General features: G+C 45.4%; 1 protein-coding gene across 2 annotated transcripts in view; it reads left to right on the forward strand.

Annotated features, from left to right (window-relative positions):
• LOC308307365 (activin receptor type-1-like) overlaps positions 1–19,792 on the forward strand; it is a 29,704-nt gene that overhangs the window by 1,326 nt on the left and 8,586 nt on the right. The window contains exons 2-6 of one of the 2 annotated variants that reach the window (XM_080752599.1): positions 13,542–13,619; positions 14,134–14,391; positions 14,921–15,196; positions 15,941–16,207; positions 18,986–19,188. In XM_080752599.1, coding sequence (XP_080608725.1) covers positions 13,565–13,619; positions 14,134–14,391; positions 14,921–15,196; positions 15,941–16,207; positions 18,986–19,188 — 1,059 coding nt within the window. In that variant the 5' untranslated portion in view covers positions 13,542–13,564. Of the gene's footprint in view, positions 1–13,541; positions 13,620–14,133; positions 14,392–14,920; positions 15,197–15,940; positions 16,208–18,982; positions 19,189–19,792 lie in introns of both variants that reach the window. The other variant, XM_080752598.1, reaches the window with a different exon arrangement.

A 19,792-nucleotide genomic window follows, 5' to 3' on the forward strand; every position in this document is an offset into this window, starting at 1 on the left:
GAAGGCATTCAGAGATGATTGCCCTGATTAAAAGGCGTGTGTGTGTGTGTGTGTGTGTGTGTGTGTGTGTGTGGGGGGGTGGGGGGGGGGGGGGTTGTAGATGTGTATACTTTGTTGTTCTCTAGTGTATATTAAGCACAACACAAAAACAATCAATTCAATTGCATCATTTCAGACTCTCCAGGGTCCAAAGAGATATACACCATAATAATAATAACAAAATTTAGGTTTAAATGGTCAGTTAGATTGGATTGCCTTGTCAGTGTTTTTGCTAGAACAGTTCTTCCATGGGCTGGTTGACACACCGTGCTCTTCCCTAACTCAGACCCATCCAGGTGACTTTTATACTAGAAAAAGGACCCCAATTGGAACAAGCCAAAGGCTTTCTTGTGGTATTTATCCTTTTAGTTGACAGTCAGTGTACCAGTGAACTGTACTGCCTTTTCCTATGCAAACCTCTAATAAAGTCTTCAATCAATCAACACTGAGTACTAGTTAAAAGTCCTACACCAGAGAACATACTAGTTATCTGGCACTATGCCAGCCTCATGGCATCATTAGGTCACTTTGAACCTCTGCTCTTTCTATATGGTTTTAAGAAGAGAACAGCCTTTGAATGTTTACTGCAAATTGCCAACTGGGTCTTACATATGTAACTCAGTAAATATTATTTAAGGTTTGGTAATGGTTGTGTGGCACTGACTTCTGTAATGATGTCTATGGGATCTCACCAGGGTGAATTTAGATGCCAGGGCATTCACACCTTGAATCAATGTGCATTAGGGTGGGGGTTAATGCTGATTACCTCAAGGTTGACACACCGATGTGTGAATTGTGGTGGTGAGTTTGAGTGCGGCCGTGAACTAGACTGTAGTAGCAATACACACATTTGGGAATATTGATTATTTATCTCACTTATGATGTGATTTAATTGGCAGGGGTGAAACGATTTTCCAAACAAACAGGATTGGGAAATGGAGAAAATATAGCTTGTTAAATAAATAATCACAGCTTGGTTAAGGGGCATGTTGGTCCATGGACAATGTGGTCATGTGGTGCTGTGTTTGTGTGGTTGGCTGGTGATCTGGAAGTGCTCTGCGGCGCCCTGTATCTGATTCCGTTCCCTGCCTTTTGAGTCCAGATTGCTTTTTGTGGGCGCCTGGTGTGCTTGGTGGCTTGCTTCCCAGAGGCTGGCTGATAGTGGTCAGATAGTGGGACGTCAGTCAGTCTGCGCTGGGACGTGGGTCAGACACCAGGGGTTCTCCTCGGGTCCCCTGTTCTGAGGCGAAGGCCACTAGCTTGATGATAGCCAGTCACACAGAAGAACCCTTTCTGATTAGCCCTCTCTCCTTCAACCTGTCTCTTATGGCTTGGCCTTGTCAATGTTTTGCCTTGGGTCAGTGGCTCTGTTTCAATCTGGGCTATCTGTGGTAACCTAGTCCTCAGAGCTAAGAGTTTATCTGTCCTCTTAATACATTCCCTACTGTGGGATAGTGGCAGGGTTTTTGTGTGATCATTTGTTAGCAAAATAATTAGTGCTTTAATCATGTTTTATGTGGTTTGATTTTTCCCTCTCTGAATAGAAATGTCATGTTAGGTAAGGTAACTTGTGAATGGGTTATTAAACAACTTTATTATTGAGTTCAAGTGAGTCATAAAGCAGCAAATAATAATATATAGAGATGTTACCGATCAATCGGCAATGGATCGGATCGGGCCGATCAAAGCGTGATCGGCGATAATCGGTGGTTTAGATCAAAAGGTAAATTCACCGATCCGATCCGATCGGTGCATCCGATCAACCAGCCGTTCAGTATGCCCACTTGAGGCCATTTTGGGGTATTGATTTCCACAGTGCTGACGGAATAATTAGTTACAGCTATGATAATAAATACATAGTAATGCTGGTAAATAACTATAAGGCAAATATATAAATGAATTCATGAGTGAATGAATGAATTAAAGTTAAAACATTAACATTTAGAAAATATAAATAATAACTTGATCGGTGATTGATCGGTATCGGGTGATCACACTTTTGTGATCGGTGCTCGGTGATCGGTTCCAAAAAACCTGATCGGACCATCCCTAATAATATAGGATTATATAATATGCTCAGCAAACTGCAGAACAGTCCTTTAAGATGAATCTGAGGGGCTGTTAACCTCCATACCAGAGGCCTCATCCAAGTCATTAGTACTTTTGGAGGAGATATAAGTTGGCCTCTGCGCATCAGATCCCTTCCGCAGCTGCTCTTTCTAAAGAGCCACAAAGTGTATAATTTTCCTACAGAGCCCTGCACATTTCAGAACGCAGGGGGCGAGAGAGAGAAGGGGGGAATAGTCTTACGAATAGTCCTCAGACAGCAATCATTTCTCTATGCACTGTAATTTGGCTGTCAATAGCAGCTGGCTGTATGGTTTGGAACAATGTGAGAGCTGAGAGAGGGAGAGAGAGAGAGAGGGAAGCGTTAGCTCCAAGGGGGGGGGGGGATCAGGTTACACACTGTCATTAACAACAGACTGCGCCTTGCTCCCAGACTGAGACGGAGATAGACGGCTTCAAGTCTGAGCAAGAGTCTGAGGCGCAGTGCACTACCGTGGAGGTGGCGCATCGGTTGGGGGGAGGGGCCAGATGGAGGAGATACTGTATGTCACTGTATATGACTTGTGTGTGTGAGAGAGAGAGGGGGAGATAGAGGGGCATTTAGAAAAGGGGGTCAATTGACTTGAGACTTGAGCGACAGAGTAGCAGTCTCTATAGATCCGTCAGCTGTGAGCCTAGTGGTCTGGGCTATTATATGTGTCTGAATTTGTGTGTGCGTGCCTTGCATGGCTTGCTGACACGTTTAGTTCTGTTTGGATTAGCAGTGAAGCGAAGCTCAATAAAATACAGATAAAAAAAACAAAAAACGCAGGGCACCTACATTGCCATCCTTGTCCGTCCATCCAAAACTATGGTCCCAAACAAGATATCTCAAAATCTGATAGGTGGATTGCCATGAAACTTGTTGAGCAGTGAGCACCATGCATGCTCCCTGGAGGATGAGGCCTAACCCTAACGTGCCACCCTGAGGCCAAAATATCAACTTTGCCCACAAGATAGCTGTTGGGCAGATTGCAAGATGAACGTAAAACCAATGGTCCAGTTGGGTGTAAGGAGCAGCACTAGTGCCCACTAGCGGGGCTTCTACTCTTATTTTGTTGCTTATCCCTATTTTTGTGGGTGTCGATGCAGTCGTGCAACGCAGTACTAGCCATGAAGCTGGCATGAGACGAGGGAGCAGGCTGGGGAGTAACACACACCATGTGGGATGATTTTGCCTGTTTCTGCTCATTGTTCCACTCCAGAACTGTTGGCAATGTTATTTTTAGTTGGGGGAGGGGGGGGGGGGGTCCTCCTTAAGCCTTTAATAATCATAAGCCGTATGTAGCCCAAACATATCACGATGAGAGGAGCCGTCTGGGACTGGCGGGCACTGTATTCTCAGCATGAGACAGGATCTTGGTGGGAGGGAAAGGAGACAGAGCAAGAGAAAAGGCTGAGTTTTGTGTGCTACACGTTGGTCCTATTTCAGCAACTGCTATGGTCCTTCAGCTCCCCCACTTCATCTCTTTGGGGTTATTGATTTCTGCTGTTCTGGGTTCAAATGTGGAGGTAAAGCAAGTGAGGACTGGGAGAGAGGAGTCTGGCGTCTACACAGACACACACACACACACCGTCACACATACATAAGTTATACTTAGGTGCGCGTGGGTGTCGCACACTGAAAATAGACAATCTGCATACAAGCTCGCAAGGCATCTCGCTGTGACACATTGTGATCTTGTAGACCTCCTTCGGTGTACAAAACAGCATGCGACCAAGTAAAAAAATCTGATCTGCACTGCTCCAGGCTCGTCTCCTCTCTCTCCCTGCTAACCCCAGACTACGCTGGAGAGTGGAGACAGTCTGCAATACACATTTTATGAGCACTTCACTCGGTTCAGTGGCCGTGCCTTATCGCTCAGCTGTTAGGGGGAAAGTTATGGCTTTGTTTTAGCCGCTGCCTTACTACCTTCCTTCCCCGGGGTTGGCCTCTCGTTTCGCTGTGGCCACTTTGTCTACAAAGTAAACAATGACTCTCTTTTATCTCCTGTGTGTTGTGGGTTGTAAATTTAGATACTTTTGAGATGTTGACCACTTCTGACGAGTCACATGTATGTGATGTTTAAGGTAGCCCAGTGACACACATCTAGATTGCCTTGTTTTTGTGCTATGGTCATGCTTACACTTAACTGATAATGACAGAGCAACAAAATATGTCCTACGTAAAAAAGGAACCTAAAATGCTCTTTAATATTACACATTTTGACCTTGTTTAAAAATGTTATGTCCTAATCCTGATAATCATCTTATACACTTACGCCAGGGCTTGACATTAACTTTTTGATGTGCTCGTCTGGATAAAAATGAGACATTTCACAGTAATTTCTTTCTTAAATGCATGCATTGAAATAGAAAAAATAGCAAATGGGTCGTCCATGTTCAATTCATTCAAAATAATTAGTTCATTGCCGTGAACAGGAACAAACTAGTTCACCTCCTGAAACTGTTATGTTGACGTTTTTCATGCCCCCCGTATAAAGGACGGGGGGCAGGCTGTTCCCACGACAGACAAACAGCGGTGCTGTTGAGTTGTTTTTCACTAGACTATAGCGCTACTGAACAGTGAACACGAGCAAATCATTTGAAAGGATCATTGCCGTGAACATGAACAAAATCGGTCTAGTTAGGGTGACACATTTGAGCGCAAACGAACAAAACTACTAGGCCTATTTTTGCAGTGTTAACCTATTATGACATGTCCAGAATTGGGACGTGACTCACGTGAGGGTTCATGTGGTTAAAACATTGACGGTAGGACAAGGACTGGCGGGGACTGCTCATGACTCCGACCTCTCCATAGTCCGACTTGGCGTCGGCAGTTTAGCTACTCACCAGCGTCGGCAGGTTAGCTACTCACCAGCGTCGGCAGGTTAGCTACTCACCAGCGTCGGCAGGTTAGCTACTCGCCAGCGTCGGCAGGTTAGCTACTCACCAGCGTCGGCAGATTAGCTACTCACCAGCGTTAGTTTTACTGAGATTAGGTTTAGGCATAGTTTTACTGAGGCTATGGTTAGGTTTAGCTGGTTGGACCAAAGGGAGGTCAGAGTCATCATGACATGTTACCAGGACTGGCGCTTGGTTTACATTTGGCAGTCACTGAAGAGTGACCATGTTCACCTTTCTGTCAGACAAAGTACAAAACCAATTAGACATTATCACCCTCTGAGGGTTATTGGTTTGATTCCTTGCTTGCAAATTGCAGCTGTCTACACTACAGTCACCATAACTCTCAATTAGGCAAATGCCTAAAACCTAAAATCCCCCGTCTCTTGGACCAATCTGTCTGCTTGACTGATCCTCACACTCACAGGAGGGGGTAAAAAAATGTTGGTAAAAGGTTCTACTGTGATACAAATCAAGGTGCTCTTTTGAGAACTGTCGTTCCAGCACGGTGAACTTTGCGAGAGGGTCGTTTTGGAGGAGCAGTGTTTGTGCATTCCTCTCTGTCTGCAAACATGGCTGAAGGTCACAAAGACAGTGTTTGAATTGGCCGTTTCAAGTATTTTTAATTGATGGTAGCCCGACAATGAATGTCTGAGTCCCATGGTGACCAATGGAGATGTAGTTTACAACAGTGGTTCTCAAAGTGGTTTTCGTCAAGTCGAGATGCCCAAATTGATATGCTTTTACTATTTAGACCCCCATTTGAATGCAGCTTCTGTTGCTGGGTTGCCGCATATACACAATAAAAGTCATACTTGCATCTTTTCTTTGAGCCCTAAAATTAAATGTGTCCAAATGTGGAAATGTAACACGGCTGCAAATTGATTCATTGAATAATCATCGATCCGGGGAGCTAGAAGGTCCTGGGTCGATTCTCGCTGGGGACGCGTTCTCTCTCCACGTCATCAGTGCCCATACCCCAGGTAGGGGTGGTGAAAGGGCCTTTCTGTGTGGAGTTTGCATGTTCTCCCCGTGTCCCCTTTTGTAGATACCCTCTATAGATATCTCTATACTGCCTCCCCCTGGCCAGCTGGTTGGAACTGGTTGGAATAACATGTCCCTTCCACGCGCTACGTCCATCTACATGAAAAGAAGCGGCTTGGACTCCTCATGCAAAGGAAGCATGAGGTCAGTCCTTTGCACTCCCCAGGTTGGCAGAGGGAGTGTTCTGGGTGAAAAAAATTGGTTACAAAAATTGTGGGATAAACATTTTAAGTAAAAATGATGATGATGATGATGATGATGATGATCATCAAGCCAATGCAAGAAAAATCTACATGTTTTCTTTTAAATAATCACCATCGAGTCAATGCAAGAAAAATCTACAAGTTTTCTTTTAAATAATGTACTAAATTGATTAGTCTAGATAATCACGTAAGCCCTACTTAATACTATATCATACAACAGTGATTATTTTATTAAAGTCTGTAATTATTTTTATGTAGTAAATCGATCACTTTGATTAACTGTTACACCCCTAAAATGTAATCAAATTTGTTCATCCAGTCTAGCTAATTTTCAGCAATGTGTGCTGGGCTCTCAGAGTGTCTGCTTGTATCTCTTTTGAAACAGTACCTACCTCTGTCATGCAATATAGCCAGAGGGTGTTGTATGTTGTCCTAAAAGGAAATCAAACTTGACACAGCTTTATGGGATATGATTAGAAACAAAAGGTTTGCTCAAGAATGCATGTGCATTTTGTGAAGGGACCTGGCAGCGATCCAGTGTATACCAGGGTGGTATTGGTGTAGTAGTCGGAGGTGGTGGTGGGATCTCAGCTGAATATAAAGCCATCTATTGTGTCTCATTACATTTGATCCAATGCGTTGTGTGTGTGTACATGCATATGTAGGCCCCCAAACTGTGGAATAAACTCCCATTGCAATTAGAACAGCAGACTCACTCCCTAGCTTCCAACATGGTCTGAAGGCACCTTCTCTTCAGACTCCGCCCATAGCACTTACCATAGCACTTGCCTACCCTAACTTTTTATGTTTTTAGATAGATTTTATAGTTTTTACTGAATAGGTGCTTGTTATACCTACATTTTTCTTAGATTAATATTTCTATGCATTTGATGTTGATGTATGGATGTATTACCTCGCTTATTGTAAATAGCTCTGGATCCTTGTAGAAAGTGTCTGTGAGAGGGAGGGGGTCGGGGGGGGGGGGGGGCACGTGCACAAACACGTATGAGTTTACATGAAGATGGAGGCATTTGCATTTGATTACATTCCTCACATTGTGAGGGGAGGCGGCTGCTGAATGAAGGGCTGTGAGATGGGACTTGGCTAGACCTGATGGGGCTGTGGATTCCACAGGGTCTGCTAGGGGGGCACAGGACTGTGCAGGGGGCTTTTCACTCCATCTCTTTAATCTCCTGTTTGATGAGGCCCTTGGCCAGGGAGGAGGGTTTCCATCAGTTAAATGAGCGTTTCTTCCCAATGCGTAGAGTTGGTGCAATTATGGCAGCTCTCCCAGCTGTTAGTTAGCTAGCTGCCTAGCATGCCTTGATTAATAGCGGAGGTCTCGGGCCTGGATTCTTTCAACTCTTTAAGCATCACTGTGCTGTCCCCCTCTCCATAGATCCTCCCGAAAGGTTTCTTTACACATGTAAAGTGTAATGTCCCTAAATGGCAGTACATCTGTATGAATGTGCAAATTAAAGGCAGTAAAAAAATAGCCAAAGCACAGATCAATCACAGAATTGAGTGCAACAGCACTGTGCAACAGCACTGGGTGAACTTGTACTTGATATGAAAACGACCCCTTTCCCTTTAGGGTTCAGATATGCTTATTCGGAACACAGCCTTCTCCATGAAGGCTGTGTCCTGCCATTATACTCCCAACTCTTGTTTGAATCGCAGCAACCGTTGTCTTCAATAAGATCTCAGGGACTCGCATTGTTCTATTATAACCCTACTTTAAACCTGTTAAAACCGGGAAAGCATCTGCGTCATTTAAAGTTTTTGCATTGGATATAAAAAAATAGCACATGTATACAAGCTCCCAGCACGTCACTTCATGCCACGCTGTGAGCTTGTACATCTGCTATTTTTGAACATTGCTAATGATTTTAGAAGGCATTTATAGAATCGGCCTGAGCCAAGTCTTAATGGGTTAACATGGATTTATTTTTCTCACCCTTTGTGTTTTGTGTTTGACTGTGGGCAGAGAAGCAGGTTTATTTTTTATTTTTTCATGCAGGGGAACACGTGTTCATCTGCTGAGATTCAGTCAGTGTGAGCAGTGTGGGTTGCCTTGCTGCAGTGAGGACAAGTTTTGCCCTCAGCTCTGTATTAACACCCACATCCACGTAGGAGCGAACCATCTGCGTGTCCCTGATGGCGCGCTAGCACTTTGGCTGTCTGGGTCTGGGAGACGGGGACACAAGCTCGCTCGGCTTGGCATCGCCCCCAGGTTCTCTGCCCCGCTTCTTACCCTGCCCTCCCGCAGAGTCGTCGCAGTTCTCCTTGATGCACATAGGGCTATTTTGTGCCATGGTAACTGTGCCAGCCTGCCAGCTCAGACACAGATTCCACCTCTCGTCTGCCTCCTTGCCAGCATGATGATGACTCAGCAGCTCCTGCAGGGCCTCCTCCCTCCCTCCCTCCCTCCCTCCCACCAGACAAAATAGTGGTTTGTCACTCTCTCCCTTCCTGACCTGAATACAGAAACAAACCAAACGATAGAGCGTCTATTGACCTTAAAGCAATCCATCTCTTATCTTTTTTTTAATTGATTGAATACTTTATTAGTCAGAAATGTAAATGGCATGAGGCACAGTCAGACATTAAGGCTAAAAAAATAAGTCCTGGGGACCTGTTTCCATTGTGCTCCTATGTATTCATTTCAATTCATCAACATAGCATAAAAAAAGAACACACCAACATATGTCATCAACAAATAAAAAACACTAAGTACAACGGAGAAAAGGGAAAAATCATTGGCAGTGAATGACACCTCCTTTCTATGGGAATAAAATGGCATTTGCCTCCCCCTGTGGAATCTGTGAATATGAAACATAGATAATCTGGCGTCTGGAGATCAGTATTGTAGGTGATAATGTTGACCGACAGTCGACACGTGTTTTGAGTCATTGCGTCTAATCGGTGACTAACTGGTGTCTGCAGGTGAGAACGTAATCAGAGTATTGAGTGGAGTGTTGAGTCATTCCCATCTAAGCAGCACTTTTCAACTTCTTAAAGAGGTCTGTATCAAAATTGCCCTCTGGAGTGGGATCACTGGAAACTACAACTTACTACTACTTACTACTTTAATTGACTATAAAAGTCCATTAACACTCGGTAAGGACTTTACTGAGCAGGTTAAGTAGAAATATAGCATCACAAAGGGCACTTATGTGGGATCACACATAACGTCACATAGCTGCATAGCCAATCTACAAACACAGAGCATGTAGATGTATTGCACGACAACGTATATAGGGCTTAAGTGGTTAACTTCCAAAACTATAGTGATTTCTGTCTCGAGATACTGTACATGTACCATGACATACTGTACACTGTACCAGGTTTTTTCCCACTCTTTCTCTTGAGTCTTCAAGTCTTTGGCTAATTCTTTGTTTGGCTCAATGTGGTTCTCATCTCACTAATTTCCAAGACCAAAGTCTCAGCAGAGCTCTGTCTCTGCCAAACCCCACCTCTCAGTTCTCTTCTTATCCACTGAGGAGTGCGATCTGTATTTTTGCTCTTCTCTGCTTCTTTCCCTCCTACAATGTTGCCATGATACAAAATATTGGCTCCGAAAATGGCAATTAACATGAACCGCCTGACCTCCTTGAGGTAGTGAGCGAGAGAGATGGAGGGGGCAACCGTGGATGAATGGGAGTGGTGGAGGAGACGAGAACATGGATATAAATGTAAATACATTGTAAATGGTGAACTTATAGTACCTTTTATCCAAAGCGCTTTACAGTGTAGTTTGCATTCATCAACTGACACACATTTTCATACACCGATGGCAGAGGAGGACGCAAGGGGTTCAGTGTCTTACTCAAAGACACTTTGACATTAAGCCAGGAGCTGGGGATTGAACCGGGAACCGCTGTACTTCCTGAGCCAGTGCTGCCCTCCATATCTAGCCGGGTTGTGATGGAGGTCGAAGTTGGCATAGAACTTAGTCATAGTCTGCCTTTTAGTCAAACTTAAAAAATGCAAGTTACACGAAAATAGGATATTGTGAAGAAAGTGATGCCAACCACTACAATGCCATGCAGAAAACATAGTTTTGCATTAGGTCGGCTATGTAGTGAAGTGGAGTTCATAGTTTACCTAACGTTGCATATTCTGGATTGCGTGAGGCAAGAGGAGGGACTCTGGGGTTTGAGGGGGATGAGGGTCTTGGGAGTACACCCTTGGCTGCATGTCAGTTCTGTGAACACTGCCAGAGAATTCAATCTGCTGGGATAGAGGGCTGCAGCACACACACACACACACACACACACACACACACACACACACACACACACACACACACACACACACACACACACACACACACACACACTCGTGTGCACACACACGTGCAGACGGAGAGCTTCAAAAAGATGTCTGCTCAGATCTCAATCGCTTCTGCAGATGCTGGCTGGCCCAATCATTTCTTTCTTTCTCTCTCTCCCCCACCTCTCTGTCGGTCTTAGTCGCGTTCACGAGGATCCTATTAGAATTTTCTTACATCAAGACTAGCTATGCATTCTGACTATGTATCCGCCAGGCAAACTTGTCAGACCGGCACCATTTTTTTAATTCTAAGCAACACGTGCCATTCCATTTAACATATTTCACAGTTTCTGGATTTGCCATAGCTTGGTTTCAGTCAGATAAGGTTCTCGGAACGTAATTTCTAAACCTGAGTTCTGGCAACCCATGGGAGGAGCAAGCGGTGCTGTTGCTCTGGAATGTTAAGCTAAGGTGATGACACTGCTTGAGCAACACAACACTGGCATACAAACACCTGCGCAAACGACAAACTGCTAAATCAAGCAGAAAAACTGGTACAGATTGCGTGGATATGTTTCTGTTGAAATATTTATGTACAACGTTGCAGGACATACTTCTGAGTTCTAACGTGACATACTTCCCCATTCATGGTTGGTTCTGACTATCATATCAATTCAATATACAGAATTTCCCCCGCGGGATAAATAAAGTTATCATGAAAATGTGAACAACCACACAACTTTTTGGAAAGTTTCAGGATGTGGAAGGTTATGAGTTACCCTTTATTAGTTAAAAAAAGAAAAGAAAAAAAACAACTAATGGGCTTCAATGCACAATCCTAGGTCAAGCATCCGAATAGCCTCAAATTGGTCTCTTAATAGGTGGATAAGTGCATCTGATAACTTGCAATTTAATTTGAAAGACGAGGGGAAGTGGAAATGAGACAGGAGGGGGATAGTGTGCCCCGTTGAAGGAGTTTAAAGGAGTAGTTCACCCCAAATTATTATTCCTATTATTTACTCACCCCGTGGCCGTGATGAGTAAATAATGAGAATTTTCATTTGTATAACCTTCCTTTATGGTGAATGAAGATTCCAATACTTGATTAATTGAAGTATATTGAGATTAACAGCAGCAATCAATCCTATATAAAAAATCTGGTTGTAAACATCCAAACAACGTTAATGCAAAGTCTCTCCCTGAAAACCGAAATATCCCTTTTTAAGTGGAGCCTTGTGATGTGCTGTGGTTTGCTAAGTTATGGAAGTTATTAAGAGTTATGGATCTCTCAACATGGAGAGATGGAGGATTATTATACACCTTGTAATTCCTCCTGCAGTTCATCCACTGTGTGCATCCGCGAGGTTCAAATCAAGGTTGATGAAGACGACGCCAAGTCTGACACAATCCCATTGTCGCACCTTCCCTCTGTCCCCAATTTCATCTGCCCTCTGGCTGCACCCTACCCTGACCCAGCCAGGCGGTCCTGTCAATGCACAGCAGTGCCAACCCTCCCCCTCCCCTCCCCCCAATGGGCACATAGAGTGATAGCGGACACCCTCATGTCCCACTACTGCTCTGTTCCTACTTTAGCTCACCACCACTTCTCTGCTCTCCCATGTCTGTGCCCACATTCCCTCCACACTGGTCCCATTATCTCTGCCCCGCTGCCCTCCGTTTGCCCCCTGGCTCTACCTTCGACTGTCCCTTCAGTGCTACCCGTGTCCTCACTCCAGCCCCCCCACCCAAAGGAGAAAAAAAAACCCTGCTGATTATCTCTGTGTGGCAGCCTCTGTTTTGTGCTCTGATTAAAGGAGCAGCATGTGGTCTGTGTGTGAGCGACCCGTACAGACGCCGCCGTCGGGCTAATGCTACCATTACGTGCTTAATCATTTATGTCTGGGAGATGGGCACAAAGGCTCGGGGGAAGAAAGAAGAAAAAACACAACATTGGGATATTTAATACACGCACGCACGCACGCACGCACACGCACAGCTAAGATAACAGCCAGTATGGCATAAACAGGGACATGTTGGGGGTGATTAAGCCTCCACAAAAATCACACGCTGTATTAGAAAAAGGGGTGATTTAATTTTGGTTGGATTATCTGTTTTGTTGTTGTCCAATGTGGGTTCCTCTGTGCTCATTGAACCTAGCGGGTCTGCCCAAAATCAGTCACGTTGACAAACAAACCAAGGAGGTTTCGGGAGGACATGCCTGCAGACGCATTAAATATTGACAGATCAGACTCCTGGTCTCTAAGCGATAGCATTTGAGCGCCCACCGCGCTGCGCTCCCCTTCTCCTTTGGTCTCCTCCTCCGCCTCCTTCTCATCTCCTCGCGTGTCTGTCTGCTCCACTCTGCTCACTGCCAAGCAGCCTGTCCCTCTTTCTCTAACACACACACACACACACACACACACACACACACACACACACACACACACACACACACACACACACACACACACACACTGGAAAACTCACATGCAGGCAGCCAATAGGAGAGCGCCAGTCGCCCCATTGCTTGCCACTCAATGCCTTGTTGCCAGGACAACAGGAAGGCATGAGACCCACTTTGCTTGAGCATTTTAAACTTGCTGTCGACTCTTTCTTTTTGGGGGGGGGGGGACAAGGAAAGGTGTCTCTCTGTAAAATTGCTCTGTCTGATGCTCTTAGATGGACAGTAAATCCAAGCTGATGTCCCCCGTAATGAATCTGTCAGTCTTTACACTTTCCTCACTGCGCGCCATCCCAAAGAAGGCTACAGTTGTAGTAAAGGCATGCATCTTGTGGGTTTAATGTAGAAGTTGCTGCTGAATGTAACATTTCAGATGTAACCATTAGGTAATACTTATGCTAGCTTATGTACGGTAGAGAGAACATTCTCTTCCCCTCGCGTACCGTGTACAAAATGCAGATTCTTTAGTGTGCAACAGTTTTCATCACAGTAGTAATAATGTCAATGATGTTCCACCTCTCTTCCAGGTCTGCAATAAAGAGACAGGGACATGTTTCTTCTGGTCTTCATCACCCTGGTCTTCCTGCCTTACACCAGCGCAGATGGTAAGCTGCTCTTCACAGCTCTTATTTATTCCAGCCTGGCCACAATGGTGACTTTTCGTGTCTCTCGGACGAGAGGGATTTGGATATTTTGACTTTTTGGCAGATTCTAGCTTTGGTCCCTACACTACACTACAGATACACTTGTACTGCAGACTGCAGACTGCAGAGCCATCAGCTCAGCTACTGCTACTATATATATGAAATTACATTGGGTACCTGCCATCAAGGAAGGGGGGCATCAAGTACATGTCTAAAGCATTTTTTGCATCATCATAGATTAGTTTCTTGTCAGTGTTGCATTCTCTCTCTCTCTGGAGCTGACAGGATGCACTTTAACACAGCTTTAACACAATATTCTGCATATGGTCTTGTTTTTTCCCTACACTAAACATTTAGATAACTTTTACTTTACTTATACTGTATAATATTCGTTCCAGATATGATCAGCCATGTGTGAGATCAAAGTGTTTTGAATATACAATTGTGTGTGTTTATGTTGTTTGTTTCCTTTTAGATAAGGGAGGTGCAGGGAGCTACGACTGCATATGTGACGGGGCGACTTGCGGCAGTGTGGAACGGTGTTCCGGCCAGCAGTGCTTCTCTGCCCTCGCCATCCTGAACGGCACACAGGTTCAGCAGAAAGGCTGCATTGTGGGTAACGGAGGAGAGGACTCGGTGAGCTGCGGAGGCCCCCCAGCCCCTGAGCTGGTGGTTGAGTGCTGCCATGGCGACCTGTGTAACATAAACATCACTGTGCAGCCACTAGGAAGAGGTGAGCTGTTCATCGGACAGTCAATACCACATGCTAGCATTACGAAAACATGTTTTTCAAAATGATGTATTCATGTAGAGCAGGGCTTGACATTAACTTTTTGAGGCACTTGTCCTATGGACAAGTACATTTCCCATTCACTTGTCCAGGCACAAAAGTCACTTGTCCGGATAAAAATTTCAGACTCGGAGAGAACAGGACAAGCCTTAATGTCAAGCCCTGATGTAGAGGAAAAGAAAATCCTGGGGGAATAAGCTGGGGGAAGAGTTACTTTCCCATGTCCTTTTAAATCCTTTGAAAACTAGCGTTGTTGACTGAGCTTTCAATCATGTTGTTGCCACTATTGCAAATCCCAATCGGGGAATGGACCTCTTCATATTGTCGTATGAGCCTTTAGGCCGAGCCTCACTTCAATAATACTTTAATCTTCTGTGTTTTTTCCATCTCAGTAAATGCCATTCAAATTGTTGGGATGATAATGATGTTGCTCTAATGGATTTCCTCATATCTGTCTGATTCTTTTCATCAGATGTGGAAGTGTCTTCCGGCAGACCGGTCCTCAGAGACCAGGAGTGCGTGTGCGAGGGGCTGGTGTGTGAGCAGGGCGACCGCTGCCTCGGTCAGCAGTGTTTCTCCTCTGTGACCATGACGGACGGGGCTGCCGTCCACCAGAAGGGCTGCCTCAGAGATGACGAGGAAGGCAGAGGCACATGTGCCACTCCACGCTCATCGGCCCATGTTGTGAAGTGTTGCCAGGGCCACCTATGTAACATGAACGTCACTGTGCAAGCAGGCACTGGGAAAGGTGATTTGTTCGATAGTTTTCTTGGATGTCATTTCACACAGACCTTTTCCCAGTGTCACTTTTAATATGGGTAGCGGTCTGCCTGTTTGTAAACACTAAACACAACAGCATCAAACTTTATCCCCATTATCTCCATTATTATTTTGGCCAACCGGAAAAAGCCAAACCCCACATCTACCCACTTTCCACTCCACAAGTCGTCAACCCATTATTGCTAACTCCCCTTGCCCTATCTACCCCTAACCCAGTGGTTCTCAACATGCGGTCTGGGGACCCGCAGAGATCCTTTAGTAGGTTCCTCCACCAAATGATTAATAGTTAAGAATCAAATGAACCCTTTTTGGGTCTGTAACTCCAAGAGTGCACATATGAACCCAAATTATGATTACTGAGGATTTTAGAGTGTAAACCTGGCTACAGTGGTGCTCAATGCATTTCTATGCATTTTTCTCCTCCAAGAGCGGGAAACAAATTCTTTGTGTGAGTAGAGTGTCCGTGCATGGCCAGTAAGAGCGGCTGCATTCATAGGGCAAAAGAAAAGCAGCGTCCATGCGCTTATGCTTGCACGACTGGTGGGTTTCAAGCTTAAACGCTTGAATTGATGAATTATAGCTTTTACCTTTTATTTTTTACTTTTCAAAACCCCCACAGAAAGCAAATGTTTACATTGATATGAGTGCAGGACTGGCTTTATCAGCTCTGTCTCAAGGTCTTAAAACTCCTTTTTCTTTAATTTCGTTTCAGAGGAGGAAGCCAGGCCCCTCGCCAAGGAGGAGCACGAATGTGTGTGTGAGGGCAGCTCGTGTGTGACGGGGGGGCGCTGCATGGGCCACCAATGTTTCTCATCGCTGACGATGAACGCAGGCTCCCTGGTGTACCAGAAAGGCTGCTTCAAGGTCTACGAGCAGAGCAGGATGACCTGCAAGACCCCGCCGTCCAGGGACCAGATAGTGGAGTGCTGCCACGGGCACCTGTGTAACTTGAACAGCACGGTGGAGCTGCCAGTCCAAGGTACTACACTACCCAGAATGCATTACATGCATCACCATCTGTCCTTTTTTCCATGGCATTTGTGAAACACTGCTCCATTATGCCTGGTGTGGGCATCAGCCTAGTACATCCTTTTTTAGATTTCGCCTCCATTCCAATTAGGAATGCCAATGAGGGTTAGTTATGCCTGTGTTTTAAGTCCAAAGGGATGCACATTCTATCCTCTCCGCTAAGGAGGACAACAAGCCAACAATCCCTCGGCCGTGAAATCGTCTTTTGCCGTGTCCATCCTCGCCAGCTCGCATTAGACTGTCTTTTGGGTATGTACGGTTGCAATCCAAGGGGGACCACAGAGGAAACAGAAAAAATGGAAAGGACAGTAGGGGAAATGGGAACGGAGAGGGAGGCTGTGAATATATTGTTTAGTCATGGTCCACTCACCCCTGTCCCCTCTGTGGCTGTCACGGCTGGCTGACATAAGACCAGAGGGTGAAGTCCTTGGGGAATGGAGAGACAAGAGACAGGCCACCATATGTAAAGTCTTTGTCACCCTCCCTCCCTCACCTCTCCCACCAGTTAACAAACAAACAAACAAACAGATGGCCAGGCTCAAAAGGCCCAGGATATCGCGCATTAGAATATATTTAATAGGTGAATGCAATCTTTCTTCCTCGTGTACATTTTTGGAGCAGACCTGCATCAAACAGTATTAGGAAACAGTATCTTGTTTCAAGGTTCTTGGAACACCATTATTGTTTGCGGTTTCTGCCATGGGGACAGAAGTATCCCATAAATGAGTATTTTCCTATAAATTGTTAATCATAAAAGATTCTACTTAAACCTCTATACTATCACTCCATCAGTGTCCATCACTCACTGTGTTGTATTATTTGACTAAGTAAGTACACCCATCAGACATTCCAAGTGGCAACAACAGAAGTTATCTGTAAATGCAATTTGACCCACATCTGCTATCAGATGTGCGACTCAAATGCATCCCCTCTGGCCTAGATGTGTTTGGTTCAAGACTAGCTAGCTCCCAGAGTGTGTTCGCCAGGTCTATGTATGAGGGAAAAAGAGTTCAGTATATGCTGGGAGAAAAGGGGGAGCATTGTCTGTGCTGGAGGCTGTACAGTCTTTCCCCTGGAATGTTTGGAGTGTGTGTGCGGTTGTCACTTCCCGAGGCTGGGCTCCGCTGCCTGGATGAGCTCTGTGTGTGTGTGTGTGTGTGTGTGTGTGTGTGTGTGTGTGTGTGTGTGTGTGTGTGTGTGTGTGTGTGTGTGTGTGTGTGTGTGTGTGTGTGTGTGTGTGTGTGTGTGTGTGTGTGTGTGTGTGTGTGTGTGTGTGTGTGTGTGTGTGTGTGTGTGTGTGTGTGTGTGTGTGTGTGTGTGTGTGTGTGTGTGTGTGTGTGTGTGTGTGTGTGTGTGCCTTCCGTGGTTTTGACCGTCTGCTGTTATGCCCATATTGCTGCAGGGCTGTGTGCTGCTGGTCTGCGTGAGTGTGTGTGTGGTCCTGTCAGAAGGGGAGGAGGTTGGGGGGGGGGTAGGAGCTAAAGGGAGGGAGTGTTCGCTTCAGCATCCATAATTATCATCACCTGTCTTTATGACTCAGCCCAGGCCAGGAGGCTGTGGTTGACCTCTGGCACTGATTCACCTGACTAGTGTGACGTGGTCTGTGTGACACAGCATCCATCCACATCCAAAACACTGCTACACACCTTTTTAAGTGTGTGTGTGTGGGTGTGGGTGTGGGTGTGGGTTTGGCCATGGGATAGTCTTGAACTTTATTTTTATTTAACCACTAAAGCTGTACTAAATTAAATGTCAAAACTAGCCTATCTACAAGCAGCATCATTGTGAGTCTGTATTTTTTAAACATTGGACATAATGACATGCCCAAAATAGATTGAAAATGGCAAAAGTCTACATTTGGTCATATGATTGGTCTGGCTCTAGTTAGGTCCATTGATGTCCCAAGGCCAAGGTTAAAGCACAGGAGATGATACCTTTGTACAAACTCTGTTTGACTGTTTTGAAATCCCGTCTTAAAACAAGTCTTTATTAACATAGTATGAATGTTTGTGTTCTCCTTTTTCTTAAGGTCTTATTGATTTTATTATACTATTGTCCTTTTAAATTGGTCTTTGTTGTCTCCTCCAGGCCGAAGGCTTGGGGAGACTATGTTTTGCTCCCTGTCTGTGTCTGTGCGTGCGTGCATCCGTCCGTGCGTGCGTGCGTGCGTCCGTCTGTTACCAGCTAATCTCCGGCACTGTTGGCCCAGTACCTGACAGACTGTGGACACACACTCCCTGGATGCCAATTCAGAACCTCTGCCCCACATTTTTCACATGGGCCTGTTCTAGTGCCACCATGGGGCCGACTTTTGCAAAACACATTCTTGGATAGTACTCCTACAGATTTTGTCCAGAAATCACGCAAATCGGTAGACTGTATCTCTACAGTCATGTGATCGACATGGATCTGTCTAATTTTCCGTATTCCATCCTTGGCTAAGATTGGCTTCCGAAGTTTGCAGGATTGGTCTGTTTTGAACAAAATTCCTCAAATCACAAACACAGTATCTCGTCATGTGATCAAGACGAATCAGACACACACAGACGAATGGACAGACTGGTGCAAAAACATACCGGTAGTCTCTGGCCTAGCGGACACAACAACATAAAATACATGATTTTGACGTGTTGGTGATCTAATCCTAATGTAACTCTGTCTTGAGATGGCGGACTTGATGAAGTGTGAACACTTTACTCAACAAAGGTGTCTCTTCTCCCCACAGCAGATGAGCTGCCCAGCTACAGCGTGACAACCCTGGCCATTGTCATCGTGGCTCCTATCATCGTCCTCATCGTGCTGTCCGCCATCGCTATCCTGGTCTTCAGACGCATTCACCACAACCAGATGGAGAGGTTGACGGCGCGGGACGCTGAATACGGAACCATTGATGGCCTCATAGCCTCCAACGTGGGAGAGAGCACCCTGGCAGTGAGTAGGGCTTTGGCTGACTGTTCTTGCTCTGCGGATCATCCGTGCGAATAAATAAATATGTTTTGTATGTGTGATCAGGGGTGTCGCACCAAATTCTGGGCCCTGGGTACTAGGCTTGTCACCAGAACCGATACTTCGGTACCTAGTCGATGCCAAGATGTGACGGTACTGTACAGTACTGACTTTTCTACAAGTACGGTAGTACCGAGGTACCGTTGGTACCGAGATGCCAGATCTGGCCGCTTCTTTTGTGTTGTTTTTGGGCTGTAAATGAGCGGTTATCTGGCAACCCTCAACCTCTGATGCTGTGTACGTGACGACGTGGAGTCGTGGTCTCGTGGACTACCACGCTTTAAGGAGAAAAACAACAACAGGCAACATGGCGGCGCCCACGCATCTGCGTCGCCTTTTACCAGCAGCGACAGCTGTCCCTCCATTAGTTGAGAAGAAAAACTAACCAAAAGTCGCGTATAGTACTTTGCATTCGAGGATGAGCGGGGATTAATAGTTGGTCGTCAAAAAACCTGTATGCCGTCGTAACCGTTTCCAGACGAAAGGGAGGAACACATCCAACTAGCGAAACATCTAAAAAGACCGACAT

The sequence above is a fragment of the Nannobrachium achirus genome (genome assembly GCF_963921795.1).
Source record: "Nannobrachium achirus genome assembly, chromosome: 22".
Lineage (NCBI taxonomy): Eukaryota > Metazoa > Chordata > Actinopteri > Myctophiformes > Myctophidae > Nannobrachium > Nannobrachium achirus.